Below are 19,113 nucleotides of genomic sequence, written 5' to 3'. Positions count from 1 at the left end.
TAACAAGCAGGTCATTCATTTCACAGATGGTCTCATACGACCTTCAGTGATAAGTCAACTTTGGCGTATTCAAATGACTGTAAAGCAGGTGATATAAGGTTAGGCAACACAGGTGTGATTTTGTACACATTAACAGGTTACCAGTCTTTGAAAAATACTATAAGTGAACTACCCTTAACAACAACACATACGTAAGATATAAAGTTTTCATTATTATAAGCTTGTGCCCCAAGAGTGTTCCTGCTTAAAATAACTTAATGTTTCTTTTTATATAATTTAGAATCACAAATATGTCCCTATCTCTTCTTTATATATCTTTCTCCCCTACACTGTCAGTCTCTTCTGTTCCTTGCCAATTCTTATCTCGCTCAATCGCTCTACTCAGTTAAGGTCTTTACAATATTCGCTCGCATATCTGTCTGTATAACTTGCCGTAAACATTTACTTCGTTTTTAGTCTTTTTTCCTTCCCTTCGTTGGACCAAATCTTACCCTATTAATCGGCTCTCTCTCTCTCTCTCTCTCTCTCTCTCTCTCTCTCTCTCTTAAAGGGAACCAGAGAGCGGTAAACGTGTGAGGGTGTTCCTTAAATCATTGTTAGTTAATAAGAAAAGTTTCCTCCAAGTCTGGTAGATTTTTTAATCCCCAAATGGGAAATATTTACGTTGTCGAGGTTCTTAAAATGCAGCGGCAGACGAGGCTCTACTCTGCCAAACACCTGACGCTCAGATGACGTTAGATAAGGAAATTTAAGACCACCAGGTATACCTTGATATGGGAAAATATCTCAACTCTGACAGATTGGTGCCACGCAGGGCCAGGCTGGCTGAACACCCTCACACATATTTCCGGTATGAGGTGAAGGTGGGTGGAACTATGAGCTTTTGGGGGGAGTTTTTGGTACGAACACGTCATTACCTGAATATAGCTCTCGTGTGTGTGTGTTACAGTGAAGGCTCAGAGGGACTATGTCAAGGTAATGCAACACAGTTAGGTGGTGTTCACGTCTACTAGGAGTTACAGTTTAGTCAAGACCTCAACAGTGACGGTGTCTAAGTTACAGTACCTGACCACTTACAGGTGTTTAGTCTTCTTTCACACACACACAAACACACACACACATAATGGCACCATTTTTCTACATGGCAAAAAATAAATAAATGGAGGGAAGGTGACGTATCTAGGCTACTTTTTGCCTCCGTACATTATCAGTTCATAAATCTAACAGTGAAATCAATTTACTGCTCCACTTACTACACCAGGAGCTAACATTATCTATTATATATGAGTGGAATTCTCCCACAAATAGATTATTGTATTTGCCAACAGGAAGGATTCTTAAATAAACCTGAACCTTAAGGAGCGAACAGCTGTGACCCGAATAAACCTCTGACACACACACACACACACACACAAACACGCATTCGCACACACACACACTACAGTGAAAGGTTAGAGGAGGGGAAGGATCACTAGACCGTACACAATAAGATGTATTATCCTGAAGCTTCTGAACAGTAAACACCTTCCAGCAAAACAAGAAGAGTAAGTAAACGAGTGTGACGACTACACCTCAACAGCTGAGCGGCGACCGAAGCTTTGTTTACTTCACTCACTGACGTCTAGATTTTATTCAGTCAATTTATTTCACTGATGAATTAGACTATTATTACTATTAGTATTAATAGTAGTGTCATTATTAATATTATTACTGTTATTATCATTATTATTTACTCACAGTTATTAATAGCCTATTTTACAAGCAGTACTGAGACGTGTGTTGATGCCACAAGAGAAACATGACCAAGAAGAATCGTGTTTCCAATATTTTAATCTTCGCCCACAAGGATAATCCGAGTGCCAACAATAAAACCTACGTAAACAGATGTAAGCAGAGTATTCAAGGACAACTGTGAACTAATAAACCTACGATAACGAGTATAAAAATGACCCACATATCTCGAGGGTGAGGGTGAAGGAGGGTAAGGAAGGTTGAAGGAGGGTTAGGAAGGGTGAAGGAGGGTAAGGAAGGGTGAAGGAGGGTAAGGAAGGGTGAGGGAGGGTAAGGAAGGGTGAGGGAGGGTAAGGAAGGGTGAGGGAGGGTAAGGAAGGGTGAGGGAGGGTGAGGGAGGGTAAGAGAGGGTGAGGGAGGGTGAGGGAAGGTAAGGAAGGGTGAGGGAGGGTGAGGAAGGGTGAAAGAGGGTGAAATGGGGTGAGAATGATGGTGAGGGAAGATGAGGGAGGGTGAAGGAAGGTAAGGGGGGTGAGTGAGGGTGAAGTAGGGTGAGAATGAGGGTGAGGGAAGATGAGGGAGGGTGAAGGAAGGTAAGGGAGGGTGAGTGAGGGTGAAGTAGGGTGAGAATGAGGGTGAGGGAAGATGAGGGAGGGTGAAGGAAGGTAAGGGAGTGTGAGAATGAGGGTGAGGAAGGGTGAAGGAGGGTGGGAGAGGTAGAATAATAGTGCTGGCAGAGAGTTTGTGTTCCGGGGTGCCAAGGTCAAGCAGCTGGCTGGGTTGTGTGTCAACACAGAAGTGAAGGCTTTGTGTTCCCTCTTCTAAGGGAGAGTGTCTCTGACGTGGTGTTATAGTCACTCTCCCTCTTCGATATTTTTCTTCTATAAGCCGCGTCGTATTTTCGAAATTTGCTGTATAGTTCTCCAGCAGTTGTGTGACATTATTTAGAAGTTATGAATCATGTGTTATAATCAAGTGTCATTGCATCTACCAGTGACTTTGTGTTGTAACAGCGGTGTGCCTGTCAGAAAGTTCACAGACTGTCATGGGGCGAAGTATCTACCATCTACACTACATAGTTTGACAGTAGTAACGTTTGACAGTCTGACAGTAGTAACGTTTGACAGTCTGACAGTAGTAACGTTTCATCTAAGGACAACGTTTCTCAAGAATCAGTGACGTCATCCAGAGACGAATTCCTACAGTAGTGACACAACACAACCATTCGTTCTCCAGCAGCGGCCTCACCCTCCTGTACTCTACTATTTTGGTCGTCGTGACGCGCGGCCTGGACACGTACTCTGTGATCTACGTTAAACTCTTATTCTGAAACATTTCCTTTGTTTGTATACCAAATGGCTAAGAACCTATCTTTAAGGATTCAGTATAATTATTGTTATTATCATTATCAATCTCAATCTCAATCTTAATCTTAATCATAATCTTAATCTTCTTCTTCTTCTTCTTATTGCTGTTGTTGTTATTATTATCTTTATCATTATTATGTCTTCGTATTGTGATGACTGATGTCTTATTCTTTGTTGGTTGTTCTCAGAGACTGTGAATTTAAGGACTTACAAACAGTGTTTTCAGTATACCCTGACGTGATGTACTGTAGGTGAGGTAAGTTTATTGAAAGCTTCGGCAGCCATATTGACTCTAAGGCTCATTTATAAGAATCACACTCATCCTTAATAACTAAACAGACGCACTGACCAAGGAAGACAAAACAAGGGAACAAGTCAATACAAGCAAACACTGTATCGAAGCTTCTAATGTGGTAAAAGATGGAGATAAGTCTTTCCCTACAATACAGAGACACCGGAAGTGACGTCATCGGACCGGAAAAGCTGTGACGTCCTTCACCTACCGTGACGTTATCCATCTTGGTGGTGACAAGGCAGCTGGCAGGAGCTATTGCCTCAACATCAACATCTAAGTTGAGGGAGGAATGGGCGCACGTCACATCTCCCACGCACTATTAATAAACAAAGTGTAAAGTTCACGAGCTTACATTAAAAGAGACCATGAGGATGAACTAGCGAGTTGAACTGTAGAATAAGGTGTTTTAACTTACGTTTTCCTGTACTGTTACTTGTCTGTGAGGATTAATTTTGTCTATTTTTATATCGACATCGAGCAGAGAACTAGACCCAGGCGCCATAAACACGAAACCCCTCATAAAATGGTTAAAATCCATTTGGAGAAACATACAGGGCGAGTGTAGGTGTTTTAGTATATCTTCCGTGTAGGATGACCCAGGCTACAGTACATATAGTCCCAACTTCCTGTGACAGGTGGTGTCACACTCACTAGCCCTGCCAGAGACTACGCCCACCTCACTACACAATGCTCTTTAAGTTACCGCACAAAAACACTCTCTAGCGTTTTTCACTGGACACTCTGCCAACTTCCCGTCACGGAGGAGTGAGTGTGGACGACCTACGTTTACAGTATATGCCAGTCTACAGCCAGGTTTACGTTACAGTGTATACCGATCAACAGTCAGGTTTTCCCCAAGGAGACAAAATATTCAACGTATAACAATAAATATTAATTAAATTTACACTGTAGACATAGCGCCGGGAGATGCAAGGCAGAAGTAGTTACTTAGGAACTTAAAGTACTAGACGTGTTGGTCCATGATGGATAAGAAGAGAAGCTACTGGAAGGATACACCAGCAAGGTCGGGGCCACCAACACACTGTACAGTTGTTTACGACTTCAGGTCTGCTGCCGTGTGTGTGTGTGTTCCTTACACTCACCACCACCACTCTGAGTTTATGACAGTACGTTCTTAACTGTCATCCCCAATCCCCCAAAATAATCTTGTACACACACACACACACACACACACAATGTATACATAATATAAGAAGTTCAGGCCAAAGGTTCGTGACTGCGGGCGGATGAAACTTAAGAATGTTATTATAACCATCGTAAATATTACCATTAGATAGTCAATAAATATCAAGGTAATAAAGTCTTCTCCTTGCAAACAAAAGGCTGCCGCGAGGTTTTTGTGTATAAGGCTGAACTAACCACACCTAAGTAGAGTAAGATCTCTGGTTCTTGGTGGTCAATGAAAATTATTTCCAATTTCCCTCAACATGTCGTTGCAGACTGACGAATAATGTGTTAGTTCACAGTCTTAGGTGACGCACGAGATGACTCACCTGTTAACAGATGTTTTCCTAAGGCGGGTTGTGTGTGAGGATGGGTTTAGACGTGAGTGTTAACAATATGTATGAAAGGAATGACCATGAGGTGTGTGAATCACCTACATACACATATGAACTTGATAAAACACTCAAAATGTAACATAAACAGGAGCCCAACAGCGCTGCCTTACTGCACTTGTCTCTTTGATGTTATCTTCTACTGTCAACTAACTTTGTCGCCAAATTATGTTCTTTTCTTTACAAGCAATACATCTTAATTTTAGAGATGTTGGTCACAAGGCGAGCGCTGGTCGGCCCTCAGAGTACCCCGCCGCCTGGCCACACCCCGGGACCTGCCTGCCTACCTGCCTCACCCCCACACCTTACCTTCCTTGTCACGCTCCACTTCCCTAATCTTCTTGGCGAATATTTTGATTTATTGACCAGTCAGGCGAGTTCTTTATGGAGACAAAATCACATAGTTATTCATCGTATCTTCTATGGTGGAGTTTAACATTTACTGAGCTGTTAGATAATGTGTCCTTATGGAGTACAATACTTTCTGAGCGTTTTCTGGGAAGGGAGCAATAGATGGCCTAGAGTTGAAGGATCTCGTGTTGTTCCCTTCACATGTGTCACTGCACTTCAGTATCTTGCATTAGTTGTTTCTTTTCACTCTCACTTTGTTCTTTCTTACACTTTTGAAAGAAGTTTAGAGATACAAAAGAAGATAAAGAACTATAGAGGTGATGAGGCTGATGACAGGGGCGTGGTAAGTGTCCCGGCGAGGTCGTGGCCAGGTCGCTGGGGATGGGTTGGTTACTTACCTCTCAGTAGTAAGACGCGGGCGGCGGGTCGGCACTGGCTCTTGGCGGCTGGGGGTGAAGGTGGCACCTGGCTGGCACTGCCGCTCTCCCTCCTGCCTCAGTCCGTGCCGCCTCCGCCTCCGCCCCCACCACCCCACCTCACGCACACAAATAGCCCCCACCTCACGCCCTGGACTAGGGCCAGCCCTCAACACCACCACCCGTCACACACCACGTATATCCCTCGCCCATGCTGCAATCATAGATGTGTCGCCTCCTTTACCTCAACCCACACCCAGGTACTGTGTGTCCACCTTCTGGACGTCCTCACATGTATAGGACTCCTGTCCTGCAAGATCCTACTCTTGTTGACCCACATTAAGATGGTCCGTGACGCGTAACTTTACCAGAGTTCTCCATGGGACTCCGCGCCGCCCACCAGGTGTCCTCCTCCTCCCTACACCTGTCCTAATTGTCGTCCCGTTCACAGCCTCTCCTGCCTCACTGCCGCTGACGCACCTGTGTCGACCCACCTGATGTGACCCCTAGTAACGACCGACGCCACTCCCACCATCCATGTGCCCACGTATATATGTATATATGTGTGTGTGTGTGTGTGTGTGTGTGTGTGTGTGTGTCGCATATTGGTTGACGTATACATAAGTGACGCTACCAGGTAACTGAGGGAAGGGTGGAGGAGGGGAGAGAGGGCGGGGCAGAGGTGGATGCAGGTGGGGGTGGATGGAGGTAGAGGTGGATGCAGGTGGGGGTGGATGGAGGTAGAGGTGGGTGGAGGTGGAAGTCGGTGGAGGTGGGGGTGGTTGGAGGTGTGGGTGGGTGGAGGAGGAGATGGGTGGAGGTGGAGATGGGTGGAGGTGGGGGTGGTTGGAGGTGGAGGTGGGTGGAGGTGGCCTGGATGGCATCACCAAGTCTGGGGCGGAAGTTTCATATGGCTGCAATTTTTTTATTACACTGACACGGCAAGAGGAGACGCCAGACCCTGTGATTATGACATCCGTGCACACAACAAACACACACATGTACACATACTCAAACACCTACCAACTCGCAGAAATGATTACAAAACACACAATACAAACTCATACTCACTCACTCACTCACTCACTCACTCACTCACTCACTCACACACACACACACACACACACACACACACACACACACACACACACACACACACACACACACACACACAGATAATAAACACACGCATCCACACACACACACACACACACGCATCCACACACACACACACACGTCAGCTAGAGAAGGTACAGAAAAGGGCCTGCAGAATCATGCTCGGCGCAGAATACTCCGACTACACCAACGCTCTCTCCACCCTGAAAATGCCATCCCTCAGTGACCTCCACCACCAAGCACTGGAAAGGTTTGGCAGCCAACTAATGCACTACCCTCGTCATCGCCACCTCTTGCCACCGGCAGTCCCCCACCCACCTCGCGCAGTCCGCCACTACAACAAAATTCAGCCCATAAGAGCCCGCACCGGTTGATATAAGAACAGCACCATCCCATCTACTGTTAAAATAATAAACAACTCCTGATTTATGTACTGTACAGCCCTGTAAATGTATTCAATGCATATTATATCATTATGTCTAAATCAAATGTAAGTCTGTATTTTCAGCCACCGGCTGCAACTCTATTAATAAACCGTTTATTATCATTATTATTATTATTACACACACACACGCGCGTCTGGTCAAGACACGTACACTGTCATTCACTCATTCATTCATAGGGTATACACTGTATTTTATACACACTGTTGTTCATAATTTACAATTACTATTTATACGCTTTGTACACATAGGCAGCCATACACCCACTACAGTTCACAAGTTAAGTGTGGTGTGGGTGTTGAGGCAGGTACGGTACTGTAAGCCCCGGAGCCAGCACCACTATACAGGTCCTCTACACGCCACTAAACCTCACCGCCAACCATTTTCCTTTAACTTTTTTTTATCATAGATTAATATAGCTGTTAATTATATAACCCCTAGGTATTAATTTTGTTGTTTTTTATAGTTAATGAGTGAAGGTGTGGCATGTTTTGATCTTTTTGGGTACGATGTTTGAAAGTTATCGTACTAGGGGTCGTGTTATCTTACGAGTGAAATGAAATGATTAGCTAGGCTTAAGGAGATAATTTACTGTACTAAAGATATTTAATTATCGTATCTATGAACTAAAGTTGAATGAGTACATCTTTCGTACTCAAGGCGGTAAGTAATTGTACTATTGAAAGGCAACTCGGTAAAATTACAACTACTCTCGAGAACTTATAAGATAGCTGTTACCATTACTATTTGTATTATTACTATTTGTGGTAAACCAACTATTTTAACTACACTCCACCACCACTCTTGCCACTGATACGAAAGCTACGGCTATATATATTGGTATGTTCGGCGTTTACTTACTGGTGTAGTTGATTATAAGTCAGTGTTCAGTGTTGGTGGAGCCGTGTCACTCTGTTGTGGTTTTGAAGGAAGATTTATACTGTACATTTTCAGATTGGTGACGACTTTCAGAGAGACATTCTTTGATTATCGACAAAAATGTAACGGATAAGTAGAGTACATTCTTGTGTGATTTGGTATGTAATGAGAGAGAGAGAGAGAGAGAGAGAGAGACACTATCCGTGGTTGGATGTAATGTGCGACACACTTATCACCTTCTGATTCCCTCATTAGTAGGTCAAGTTAGGTTAGGTCAAATAAGGTTATATCAAGTTAGGCTAGGTTAGATCAGGTAAGGTTAGATTGTTAGGGTAGGTCAGCTAGGTTAGGTTAGGTTATATTAAGTTTGGTTAGGTGAGGTTAGACTTGATGAGGTTAGGCGAGGTTAGGTTAGGTTATATTAAGTTTGGTTAGATGAGGTTAGGTTAGACTTGATGAGGTTAGGTTAGGTTACATTACGTTACAAATATAGTTAATATGAGTAAGAGGAACACGGAGCAGCGTCCCAGAATAGACTTAGCGGAAGACTGGAGTCAACCCAACCTAAATATGTAGTCGGTGGTGAGGCGGTGTTTGTTTGTGTGTTTGTTTGTTTGTGTGTGTGAGAAGGTGCAGCTCCAGTCCCCCCCCCTCCGATCTCAGGTGGGGTGGTGGGGTTGGGTGGCGTGGGGTGGGGTGGTGTGGGGTGGGGTGGCGTGGGGTGGGGTGGCGTTGGGTGTACCTGCCATCAGCGTGCAGCGCCATACCTCAAGAAGTAATACTGTTTTGATCTGTCATAGCAGAGAATTTATAGACAAGGCGTTAGGACATCAGTAAAGGTGAAAATATTCCTCCTCGCTAACGGTCATCATGATAAAGTCTCCAAATTCACCTGTAATAATCATCTTAATCATCCGTTCTTCTTGTGCTTCTCTCCTTAGTGATAGGTAAATGTCTTGTGCTTGGCGGCCTCTAGGTATGACATAAAGGTTATGTTCCTGCACTGTAAACTACAATTATGACGCGGCAGTACACACACACACACACACACACACACACACACACACACACACACACACACACACACATATGCACTCACATACACACACTCACACACACTCACACACATACACACTCTCACACATGCACACACACATGCACACACTCACACACACACATATGCACACACTCACACACACATATGCATACACTCACACATGCACACACATGCACACACACATATGCACACACTCACACAAGCACACACTCACACACTCACACACGCACACACGCACACACACTCTTCTACACTGACGACTCTCTTCAGCTAAGTTAGTCACTGGAGGAGAGATTATTAGCAGTATTAAGATTAGGTTCTATCGTTAAAAGACTTACACAGCATTAACTTTACTGACGAGTGTTTTCTAGAAGTTGGAGAAAGGAGTAGAAGTATGAGGAGGGGAGTAGGAGTAGTAGGAGGAGGAGTAGGTGTAGGAGGAGGAGTAGGTAGAGTAGGGGGAGTAGTAGGAGGAGGAGGTAGGAGGGAATCGTGAGAGGACCTTCATATCGTGAACCTCAACCTAGACAACAGAGGCCAGTTGGTGGGTGTTTCTGGCTCACGCTCTTTACCTTAACCTGACAGATGGATACATTGTGAGGCGGTTCTATAATACATTGTGAGGCGGTTCTATAATACATTGTGAGGCGGTTCTATAATACATTGTGAGGCGGTTCTATAATACATTGTGAGTCGGTTCTAAAATACATTGTGAGGCGGTTCTATAATACATTGTGAGGCGGTTCTATAATACATTGTGAGGCAGTTCTATAATACATTGTGAGGCGGTTCTATAATACATTGTGACGGTTCTATAATACATTGTGAGTCGGTTCTATAATACATTGGAGGCGGTTCTATAATACATTGTGAGGCAGTTCTATAATTATTGTGAGGCGGTTCTATAATACATTGTGAGGCGGTTCTATAATACATAGAGGCGTTCTATAATACATTGTGAGGCAGTTCTATAATACATTGTGAGTCTATAATACAGAGGCGGTTCTATAATACATTGTGAGGCGGTTCTATAATACATTGTGAGGCGGTTCTATAATACATTGTGAGGCAGTTCTATAATACATTGTGAGGAGGTTCTATAATACATTGTGAGGCGGTTCTATAATACATTGTGAGGCAGTTCTATTACACATTGTGAGGCGGTTCTATAATACATAATGAGGCGGTTCTATAATACATTGTGAGGCGGTTCTATATTGTGAGGCAGTTCTATAATACATTGTGAGGAGGTTCTATAATACATTGTGAGGCGGTTCTATAATACATTGTGAGTACATTGTGAGGCGGTTCTATAATACATTGTGAGGCGGTTCTATAATACATTGTGAGGCGGTTCTATAATACATTGTGAGGCGGTTCTATAATACATTGTGAGGCGGTTCTATAATACATTGTGAGGCAGTTCCATTATACATTTAAAATTACTTCGAGAGAATATACCCACAAGTATCCACAATTATTAACACTTCTGGAAAACTAACGATGGATTTTTAGGGAAAAGTCTGTAGCTAAAATGATCAATAGAAGTTTTTAAAAGCATTACGTTACTTCCTAATTCTCTTAAACGTCTGGAGATGATCTTGGCACAACTCGGGGGAAGACAATGCCAAGATCAGTGGTACAATGTTGACACGAGATGAAGGAACACGTGGTGGAGTGGGGGGGGGGTTACAAGGACGACGGAAAGAGGATAAGGGGAGAAGAAGGGATGTAAACACTAGGAGGAAGGAAGGAAGGAAGGAAGGAAGGAAGGAAGGAAGGAAGGAAAGTCGTGTTTTCACAGTTAAGTTCATAACCTAACCTAACATGTGCTGGTGGCTCCTGAAGATAGTATGGACGACCTATTACTGTTGTCTCTCCCCCTTCAGCACCTCTACAGGGACCTTGTTAATTAATCTATTTTTTCCTTGGTCTTTTTCCTGTCGTATCTTGTGGAAGTTAACAAAGGTTCTCCCTAACCCACTGTCATTCTGTTCTTTGACCTAATCTAATTCCTAGCTTTGGTTACGTCAAGAATGGTCGTGTAATGCAATTAGTATAAGTTATGACAGGACGAGAGGCCATGATCAGCCCTCAACCACAACACCAGCTGCTGTCAGAGTGAACTAAGCATATAGGAAGTCATACGGTACATGTTTCTAAGTCTTGAGTGAGTCAACATTCCTTTATATGTTGGGACAATGTAAACAGTAGCTCGGCAACACCCATTGAAAAATGACATGATCTCTGCTAAAAAAATGACAATCTCTGTTATCTATACAACGTAAGTTCATCTTTTTCATGAGACTACCGAGTAAAATAAAGGGAGATACGAATCTCTCTGGTAAACAAACAACACAGACACACGACGACGAATTGTTTTTATTTTAACCAGAAATGCGCAACAGGGTAGAGTTAACAGTGTGACGTCACCCTTTACGACAAGTCCAGTCACTAGGGCTCCTGCACCACCACCATCCTCCATTACATTTATTATTATCGTTCTATAGTATGTGATATTTATTACTGTATAGAAGTATCCAAAGTTTGCTTACAACTTAATCTGTCTTCAGGTTAGTTAGTTATTTCACACATTTGTTCAGGGTCGAGATACTATGACAGCGAGCCTCTATAGTTGTTTTTTCTTGCATAATTGTTTTAGTAACATCTTAAACTTGAGTGACTCCCTGCCATCACTGCTGACCCTCGCTGATTCACACCTCACTGCCAGCTGATCGCGAGCACGTGGGTCTTGGCACACGTGGTGGCCAATGTAAACAATGGATTACAGATACACGTTAACGCAGTCTTAAGGGCATCCAGAGCCTACTTTATATCCGTACAGGTTACCACCTTAACCCTCCTGAGAATGTGTACACAACCGCCCATATACAGCTGTGTAATTGACTGGAGCAATGTCAATATACATGGTAATAATGAGACAACTAGACCCCTAACTTGAGGTTCCATCTCTCCACCCGAGGCAACTCCAGCCTTGCATACTAACACCCCGAGCAAAATCAACTCTTCTCCTTAATTTCAATGAGTTTAATTGAACCTTTAGTATGATTCCTACATCCATTAAGCGAGAACAAAGAACTCTCTTGCAAGAATTGAACATACGAGTGCCGTGTGTTTGTCCCCCGCACCACAGTATTTTACTTGACACTAAGCAAACCTGGATGTGTGGTGTGATGTAACTTCTGCAATAATTATGTTTCATTCGATGATCGTGTGTCTTGCACCCTATATAAAGGCTAAAATGTTTTATACATTCATTGATTTTGTTCAATCAATTCGTGAAAAAAAAATCAACCTCAATTGAATCAGAAAGTCAGTTACGTCTCTGACAAACACACGACTGTCAGTTCCCCAGTCTGAACTCTGGTATCTATTTGCGTCACAGACATCTAAAATTATAAGACAACTAGATTACTAGAATACCAAAAAGGCGTTTCCGGGAGTAGCCCGCTCCACGCCCACCACAATCATCCGCTTGGCAAGTCCGTGAAAGACGTTCTTTAAATACTGAGGTCTGAGTCACTTACCCAGTCAATGTCTTCTCTGGGAGGTTTGGGAACAAGACTCACTAGTACATTATTAACTTTACACAGAGTTTCTAGGGTTATTTTTAACTTCGTGTTTCACGTTGTGTTCGGGGGTCTAGGTTCATTTCCTTACTCTAATGTGACGTTGATTTGCAGATGGTTGTGTCTAGTTAGCTAAGCGCAAAGGGGCTGTTGCTTGGTGTACTATATTTTGTCCCCGAACATGTGTACTGTTATACTTCCTGGTCTCAGTCAGGAGATGATAACGTAACTGCGGAGATGTAGTTGACGCGGACACAACCACTGATCAGCTGACAACGTAAACAAAAGGCGAGAAACCGATTTTTCAGTGGAACCAATATTCCTCGACTGTCAATGGATGTTTATTACTATAAACAAGCTGAAACATACATGACTGTGTTTGGGGCTTTGTACAATGGTGTACATACTGTAGATGCACTAAAGAAGACGCACACACGGTGCCAATTGCTAGCTATCGACCACCCAACTGGTTCCACTGGCAACTCCAGTGAGGTTGCAAGATACCACTGCCGTGAGGGAGTATTTACAGTGAAGGACTCCGCGCATCCTTGCCAACACACATTGATTAACCGGAAGTGAAGCTCTGAAAGGTGTTAAGAAATGTGGCCAAGATTTGGTTAAAGATTTAGAGCAATTCGCAGTAGTGATGAAGAAGCCTTAAATAACACAAACTTAAGTGCAGTTAATGTTCAGCAAGAACAAGATAAAGTTCTCACTGTAATGTTATCTCTTATATCAACTCTTTCCACCGAGCATCGCGGGATATCTACTAAGATAATGTATGATGATGAATGGTTTTCGCTGCTGCTGTTTCTCACTGATGATCTCTGACTGATAGAAACACCTGATTCAAAGATGCCTTAACACAGTTGCTGTATGTGTCAGTCAACAACACATTTTATAAGGTTCTACAGCACACCATCTCTGGGAGTGTTATTAAGCCCAGGTATAACACAATAACAAACACGCCTCGCTCTGTGTGGCTCAGTGAAAGACTCAACAAAGACAGACTCAAAAATTACTCTAATAAAAAAATAATGAGACACGTAAATGGTTACAAGACAAATAACGAAACTCTACGACGCAGTTCATGATATTAAACCTTCGTCAGGAGAGTGAGTCATGTATTAACGACTAAACTACAGAAGGTGTCGTTAGTGATGGCTACACCAGCCTCAACTGTCTACACCACAACATCGTCTCCCCGCCACTCCACCACCACCGCCACCACTTCACTTTTAATGAACATCCACACCTTCATATTATATCCACAGTCATTTCCTCACTTACAGTCACATAGTTATACCCACACCACCAGTCACACCCACATCCAAAGATACACCCACACCCACAGTTACACCCACACCCACAGTCACACCTACACCCGCAGTTACACTCACACTCACACCTACATCCACAGTCACACCCACAGTCACACCTACATCTAAAGTCACACCCACACCCACGGTTACACCCACACCCAGTCACACCCACAGTCACACCAACAGTTACACTCACACCCAGTCACACCCACAGTCACACCCACACCCACAGTCACACCCACACCCTCTCAAAGAAGCAACATGTTGGCCTAATGGGTCACATCTTCCTCATATGTCACGTTTCCGGCAAACATGTCACTTTTGGCCCCCGTGTTTACTGATGGCGAGGCTGGAGGTGGTGGCAGCGTCCCCAGCACCGTCACAGTAGAACAGATGCTTCACAAAATATAATATGTGTGGCTGTTATGCATCAAAAGATCCTAATTTAAATGGATATAAAGAATATAATTAATATATAATAAAAATATGCAGTTTGCGACATCTTGTCCAGTTTTTATTCGCGTTTCAGCAGATGTTAACACGTGTACCAACAGCGGCTCTCGGTATGGGTAACTAGTAATCCATTTCAGTTCCCATTCACCGCAACACGTCTACTACCACACTGCTGAGGGTGCTCACCACCATACGATGTCTGTTGCAGGTGTACGATACACCGCGTGTCTTATCTCCAGTACAGTATACAGTAGGTATACCTCTACCGTTCACCCATTACAGGAGAACCAACCATTCTCCTCCACTATACTCACGGGTCAGTTCTTCTACATCACCAAATCTTATACATTCAGTTTCATGTTTTGTCCAAACCTAAAGTAACAGTTGCAACATCAGTGTACTTACCCAGCAGTGGTGGGCGGACAACAGGTGAGGTGCACAGATCTGCTCAGGTGTAGTGTGGCCGTATTCAAATGTAATTTCTAGACGGCGGAGGTCGGTGCTTGAGGCTGACGGTATGGCGCGAGCGTTTAATGGTCGACGCTGATGACTGAATTGACTGTTCGGGAAATATTGATGACACTCGTCTCTTATACAGTCTTGTATCTTAGATAACCTAAAACTCGTTGCCACACAGTCAGTCACTGAGTCCTTAGCTCAACATGGGTAGGAAACCTTCACCAAGGTAGTGTCCACGCTCTAAACTGCCACTGATCAACCGACTGGACACACTGACTCTTACTAACCTCACAACAGCTTCGCCAGTCTTCATCCTGACTTTGACTTCTGCTTCAATCAACAAAAGAACGTAGATTCACCTAGACACGTCATCACGCATCACTAAAGTCCTGACAAGAATCGGAGGAATTGACATTTTGTGTTAATTCATCTATAATCTTTGTGACCCTTGTTCATTACCGTGTTTGAACAGTCTGTGGCTTAAGTCATTACCTGCTGTCCGGGAGCAACAGAGTTTGCTAGCTTAACTTTCTGGTTCGCGCCTTGAGTACCCACAGTCGACCCAGCTGTGAGTACGCATCGAAATTAAGAGTTAGGGAAGTAAACTTGTCTGCTTCATAAATTTACGTCATACAAAGAATAATTGGGAAAACATGAATGAGTAAGAAATGACTGCCATTTTTTTTTGTCTTTTAATACAAATAATAAAATGTAAACTAAGTTAGAGAGGTGAGGCTGAACCACAGCAACACCACCTGGCTGTTAAAGTACTCGCTGATTCATCTTCTGACGATGTAGCGTCCACCTGATGGTCCTTCACTGAGGTCCTGCGGCCTCTCATGCTTACACTAATTTTCACAAGAGGACGGAGATACAAGTCTTGTTGAGAGGATGTGAGTATTGTATTAACTTGATACGAGGAACAACTCACCATCTAGTGTGACATCGCGGGGTTCCTACCTTAGGTGAGGACTATGGCATCGGAGGAACTCTGAAGTGTGAGTCGTCAGCAGGACAGCAGACACCGGAACTTAAACTCACGTCGAAAGATGATCACCTCGACGATCACGTCAGCAACCAAGCCAGGGGACCCATCCACCACTGACCCAAGACCCGCTTAACACATCTCTTCGTACCAGGTGGGGTCGAGGTCCACCAGAGGTTCCCCGTCAGAGCAGGTCGTCCGGTCATCAATGTGGGAGAGGAAGTTGTTGTTCAATACGACCCAGGCGATGTCACAGCCACACGTGAGAGGGTTATCTGAAGGTAGATGGTGACTGTTAGATGAGGAAGACAGAGGTACCAGAGGAAGACAATGGTATAAGGGGGTCGACTGTGTCACTGAGGTCACCAGGGAGGGACCTGTGTTGAAGACAAGTTCTTAGTTTAGCTTTGTGATGGACACGGGGAGGCGCGTGTCACAGCTTGTGCTCTGTACGGCTGTGTAACAGACAAGTTCACTTCAACAGAGTCTAGTCAACTGATCTTGAATTATTACCAAGTACACGTGAATGTCTGGTATACGTACAGTACATATGTTTGTCTGGTGTGCACATGAGTATTTGGTTTACACATGATTTTTTGGGATAGACATGAGTGCTTAGTGCACACATGAGTGTCTGGTGTACACATGGGTGTTTAGTGTACACATGAGTATCTGGTGTACACACGGGTGTCTGGTGTACACATGGGTGTAGAGAGACAGTAAAACAGGCCACTCACCCCTCAGCTTGAGTCTCACACCGTTGAGGAGCAGCGGCCGCCACACCTCCTCCTCCACCTCCGCCAGTTGGTTGTAAGACAAGTCAATGGTGTCACCAGAGAAGAAACCTGTGGAGTCAACAAGTTATTGTGTCACTCTTGACTCCCTTACCTGTGCGTACCTGTGTGTGGGGGGGCGGGGGGTTGCACAGTATTATGGGCAGCAGTTCCCTACACACGTAACTTTAACTTACGTTCACTTTGATGATATAAAATAAAGGTTTTAAACAGTAAAAAATAGAGTTATTCAAGTTCCTTTAGTTTCCACTCCAACTTGAGTTATCTTTTAATTTCCTAACCCTTCATATTTTTATCAGTTCTTCTTTGTTCGTCGTTTCTGTAGCCAAATTCTCTAATATTTCTTCAAGCTGTTCATCTGTAGCTTTCACAGTGTTTAAGACAGTACCAAGATGGACCAGAGTTCACATTATCCAGGAGAGAAGGACAAGTGTTCCGTCGACTGGGTGGCTGACACAACAGAGACGAACATGACAAGCTCCAAACTGTGACAAAATTTACGGTACCGATGACTTTAGCCAGGTCAGTCTTTATCGTTGCACACATAATCATAAAGTATCGAGTGATGATGACACAATAAACTTCAGAAGATGTTTTAGAGCGAGAACCAGATGTAGAAGAGAATGATCTTGTCTTCATCAACAACGTAAAAAGTTTGATAAAATCCAACATGAGAAACTCGTTGATTTACTAGACAATCAATAATGATGGAACGAACCTAAGTGTCACTAATAATTTAATTTGGCAACAAGCTGCAGCTGTATGACTGGCCAAAAATCAGAAAAATGGAACTCGACTCCCCTACTGAGTGGATCATACTTAGTGCGACGTAGATTACAATAGGGTGAATGAACATAAGAGAGTGAAAAATGGGTATTATTCAGACAAGCAGGAAGTTGTTCTGGTACAACTCACCAGAGTCCCATGTTGGAGCTTCGAGGATTTACATCATGCAAAGTTTAAGTTAATGCTGAAGAACTAGATTAAATGTTTCCCACCTGAGAAGGCGTAGACGTCCACTCTGGTGATGTTGTTGAACCGTAGATAAACTCCGTGTGGTGAGCTGCTGTTGAACCACACAGCTCCCTCGGGCACCTCAGTCAGATGATTGTCTTCAAGAACAACCATCCAGAGTTCGGGGAGGCCGAAGAAGGTGCCTATGGAATGGTGGTAACAAATAAAGGGTGATTCAAAAGCCCTGTTACCCAGATGACATATTACATTTATTAGATATAAATTAAAGATGTGTGTTCGCCGCGTCCGTCCCATTACCAAAGACTGGAGAAATTTGAAACAGGATTATCTGAAGTGACTGACGTTATACAGCATAGAAAAACACAAAACGTATCTTTGAAATTATCCAAGAAGTTACTCCAGCATTAAAAAAGAAGAAGAGATGCTAAAGGCAGTTTTCCATAAGATATTGAAATGAAACTCAGAAAAAGTCCCAAGGAATACCTGGGATTATATCTTGTAGTCCAGTGCCGTCGAAGTATACCTCCTCCAGTGCTGGCGTGTCGCTGAGGGCTGGGAGAGGCACCAGCTCCAGAGGATTGTGGCCCAGGTTGAGGTACCTGAGGCTGCCCGATGATATAACTGGAAAGTTTGTTATTCTGTTGCTCTTGAAGGACAGCATCTGGAGGTTTGTAAATGACGATATTTCCTTCCAACAGAAATGATCAATTCTGTTATTATCAAACCACATACTAGTGACTGTGGAGTAGCTGGCAGACAGAGCGCCATCTTTCACCACTTCCAGTAGACCGTTAACTATCCAGAACTGCTGGAAGGTGATGTTGGCCAGCGTCTCAGCCCTTAACACCCTCACATTATTATTATTGTTTATAATCAGTTTGTGGAAGTTTGGGGAGGGGAAGTAGGTCCTCATGATCGCGGACAGCTCCTCCTCGCTCCTCACCTCGCTACAGTCCAGGTCCATGATGTTATGATTATAGTCGACGGTGCAGAAACAAGGGAAGATGGCCGCCGAGTTGGGACACATCACATCACTTGGGGTAGTGTTATAACTCGCGGTCATCTGTGTGTCGCCAACGTCCACAGGTTGGTTGTCGACGTGTCCTGCTGCTGTAGAGACAAGAGGTGCGTCGACAATAGTTCCTGCTGTGTTGTCGTCCACACAGCTCGTCACCAGCAGCAGTATACAGGGGAAGTTACGGAAAAGTCTCATGTTAGGGCGGAATGTGTTGACACCGTGATGATTATTGAGGACACGCTGATAACGTTTGTCTCGTGCACCTATTATATGATGTGTGTGTGT

At 43.8% G+C, this 19,113-nt stretch overlaps 2 protein-coding genes across 2 annotated transcripts in view; both read right to left on the bottom strand.

Moving 5' to 3' along the window:
- Positions 1–5,808, bottom strand: part of LOC121870985 — a 62,612-nt gene extending 56,804 nt beyond the window's left edge. Inside the window, exon 1 of the mRNA XM_042372989.1 lies at positions 5,720–5,808. The gene's annotated coding sequence lies outside the window, so the exon portion shown is untranslated. The remainder of the gene's footprint in view (positions 1–5,719) is intronic.
- A 9,933-nt stretch (positions 5,809–15,741) lies between these two features.
- On the bottom strand, positions 15,742–19,067 carry LOC121870908 (oplophorus-luciferin 2-monooxygenase non-catalytic subunit-like). The gene is made up of 4 exons (XM_042372880.1): positions 18,294–19,067; positions 17,834–17,992; positions 16,779–16,886; positions 15,742–16,316 (listed from the first exon to the last, which is right to left on the bottom strand). Exons 1-4 carry the CDS (start codon positions 19,021–19,023, stop codon positions 16,174–16,176), a joined length of 1,140 nt encoding a protein of 379 aa, XP_042228814.1. The 5' UTR covers positions 19,024–19,067; the 3' UTR covers positions 15,742–16,173.
- Between the last annotated feature and the right edge of the window lie 46 nt (positions 19,068–19,113).

The sequence above is a fragment of the Homarus americanus genome, unplaced genomic scaffold (genome assembly GCF_018991925.1).
Source record: "Homarus americanus isolate GMGI-L3 unplaced genomic scaffold, GMGI_Hamer_2.0 scaffold52512, whole genome shotgun sequence".
Lineage (NCBI taxonomy): Eukaryota > Metazoa > Arthropoda > Malacostraca > Decapoda > Nephropidae > Homarus > Homarus americanus.
This window is presented reverse-complemented; position numbering and strand designations above follow the sequence as displayed.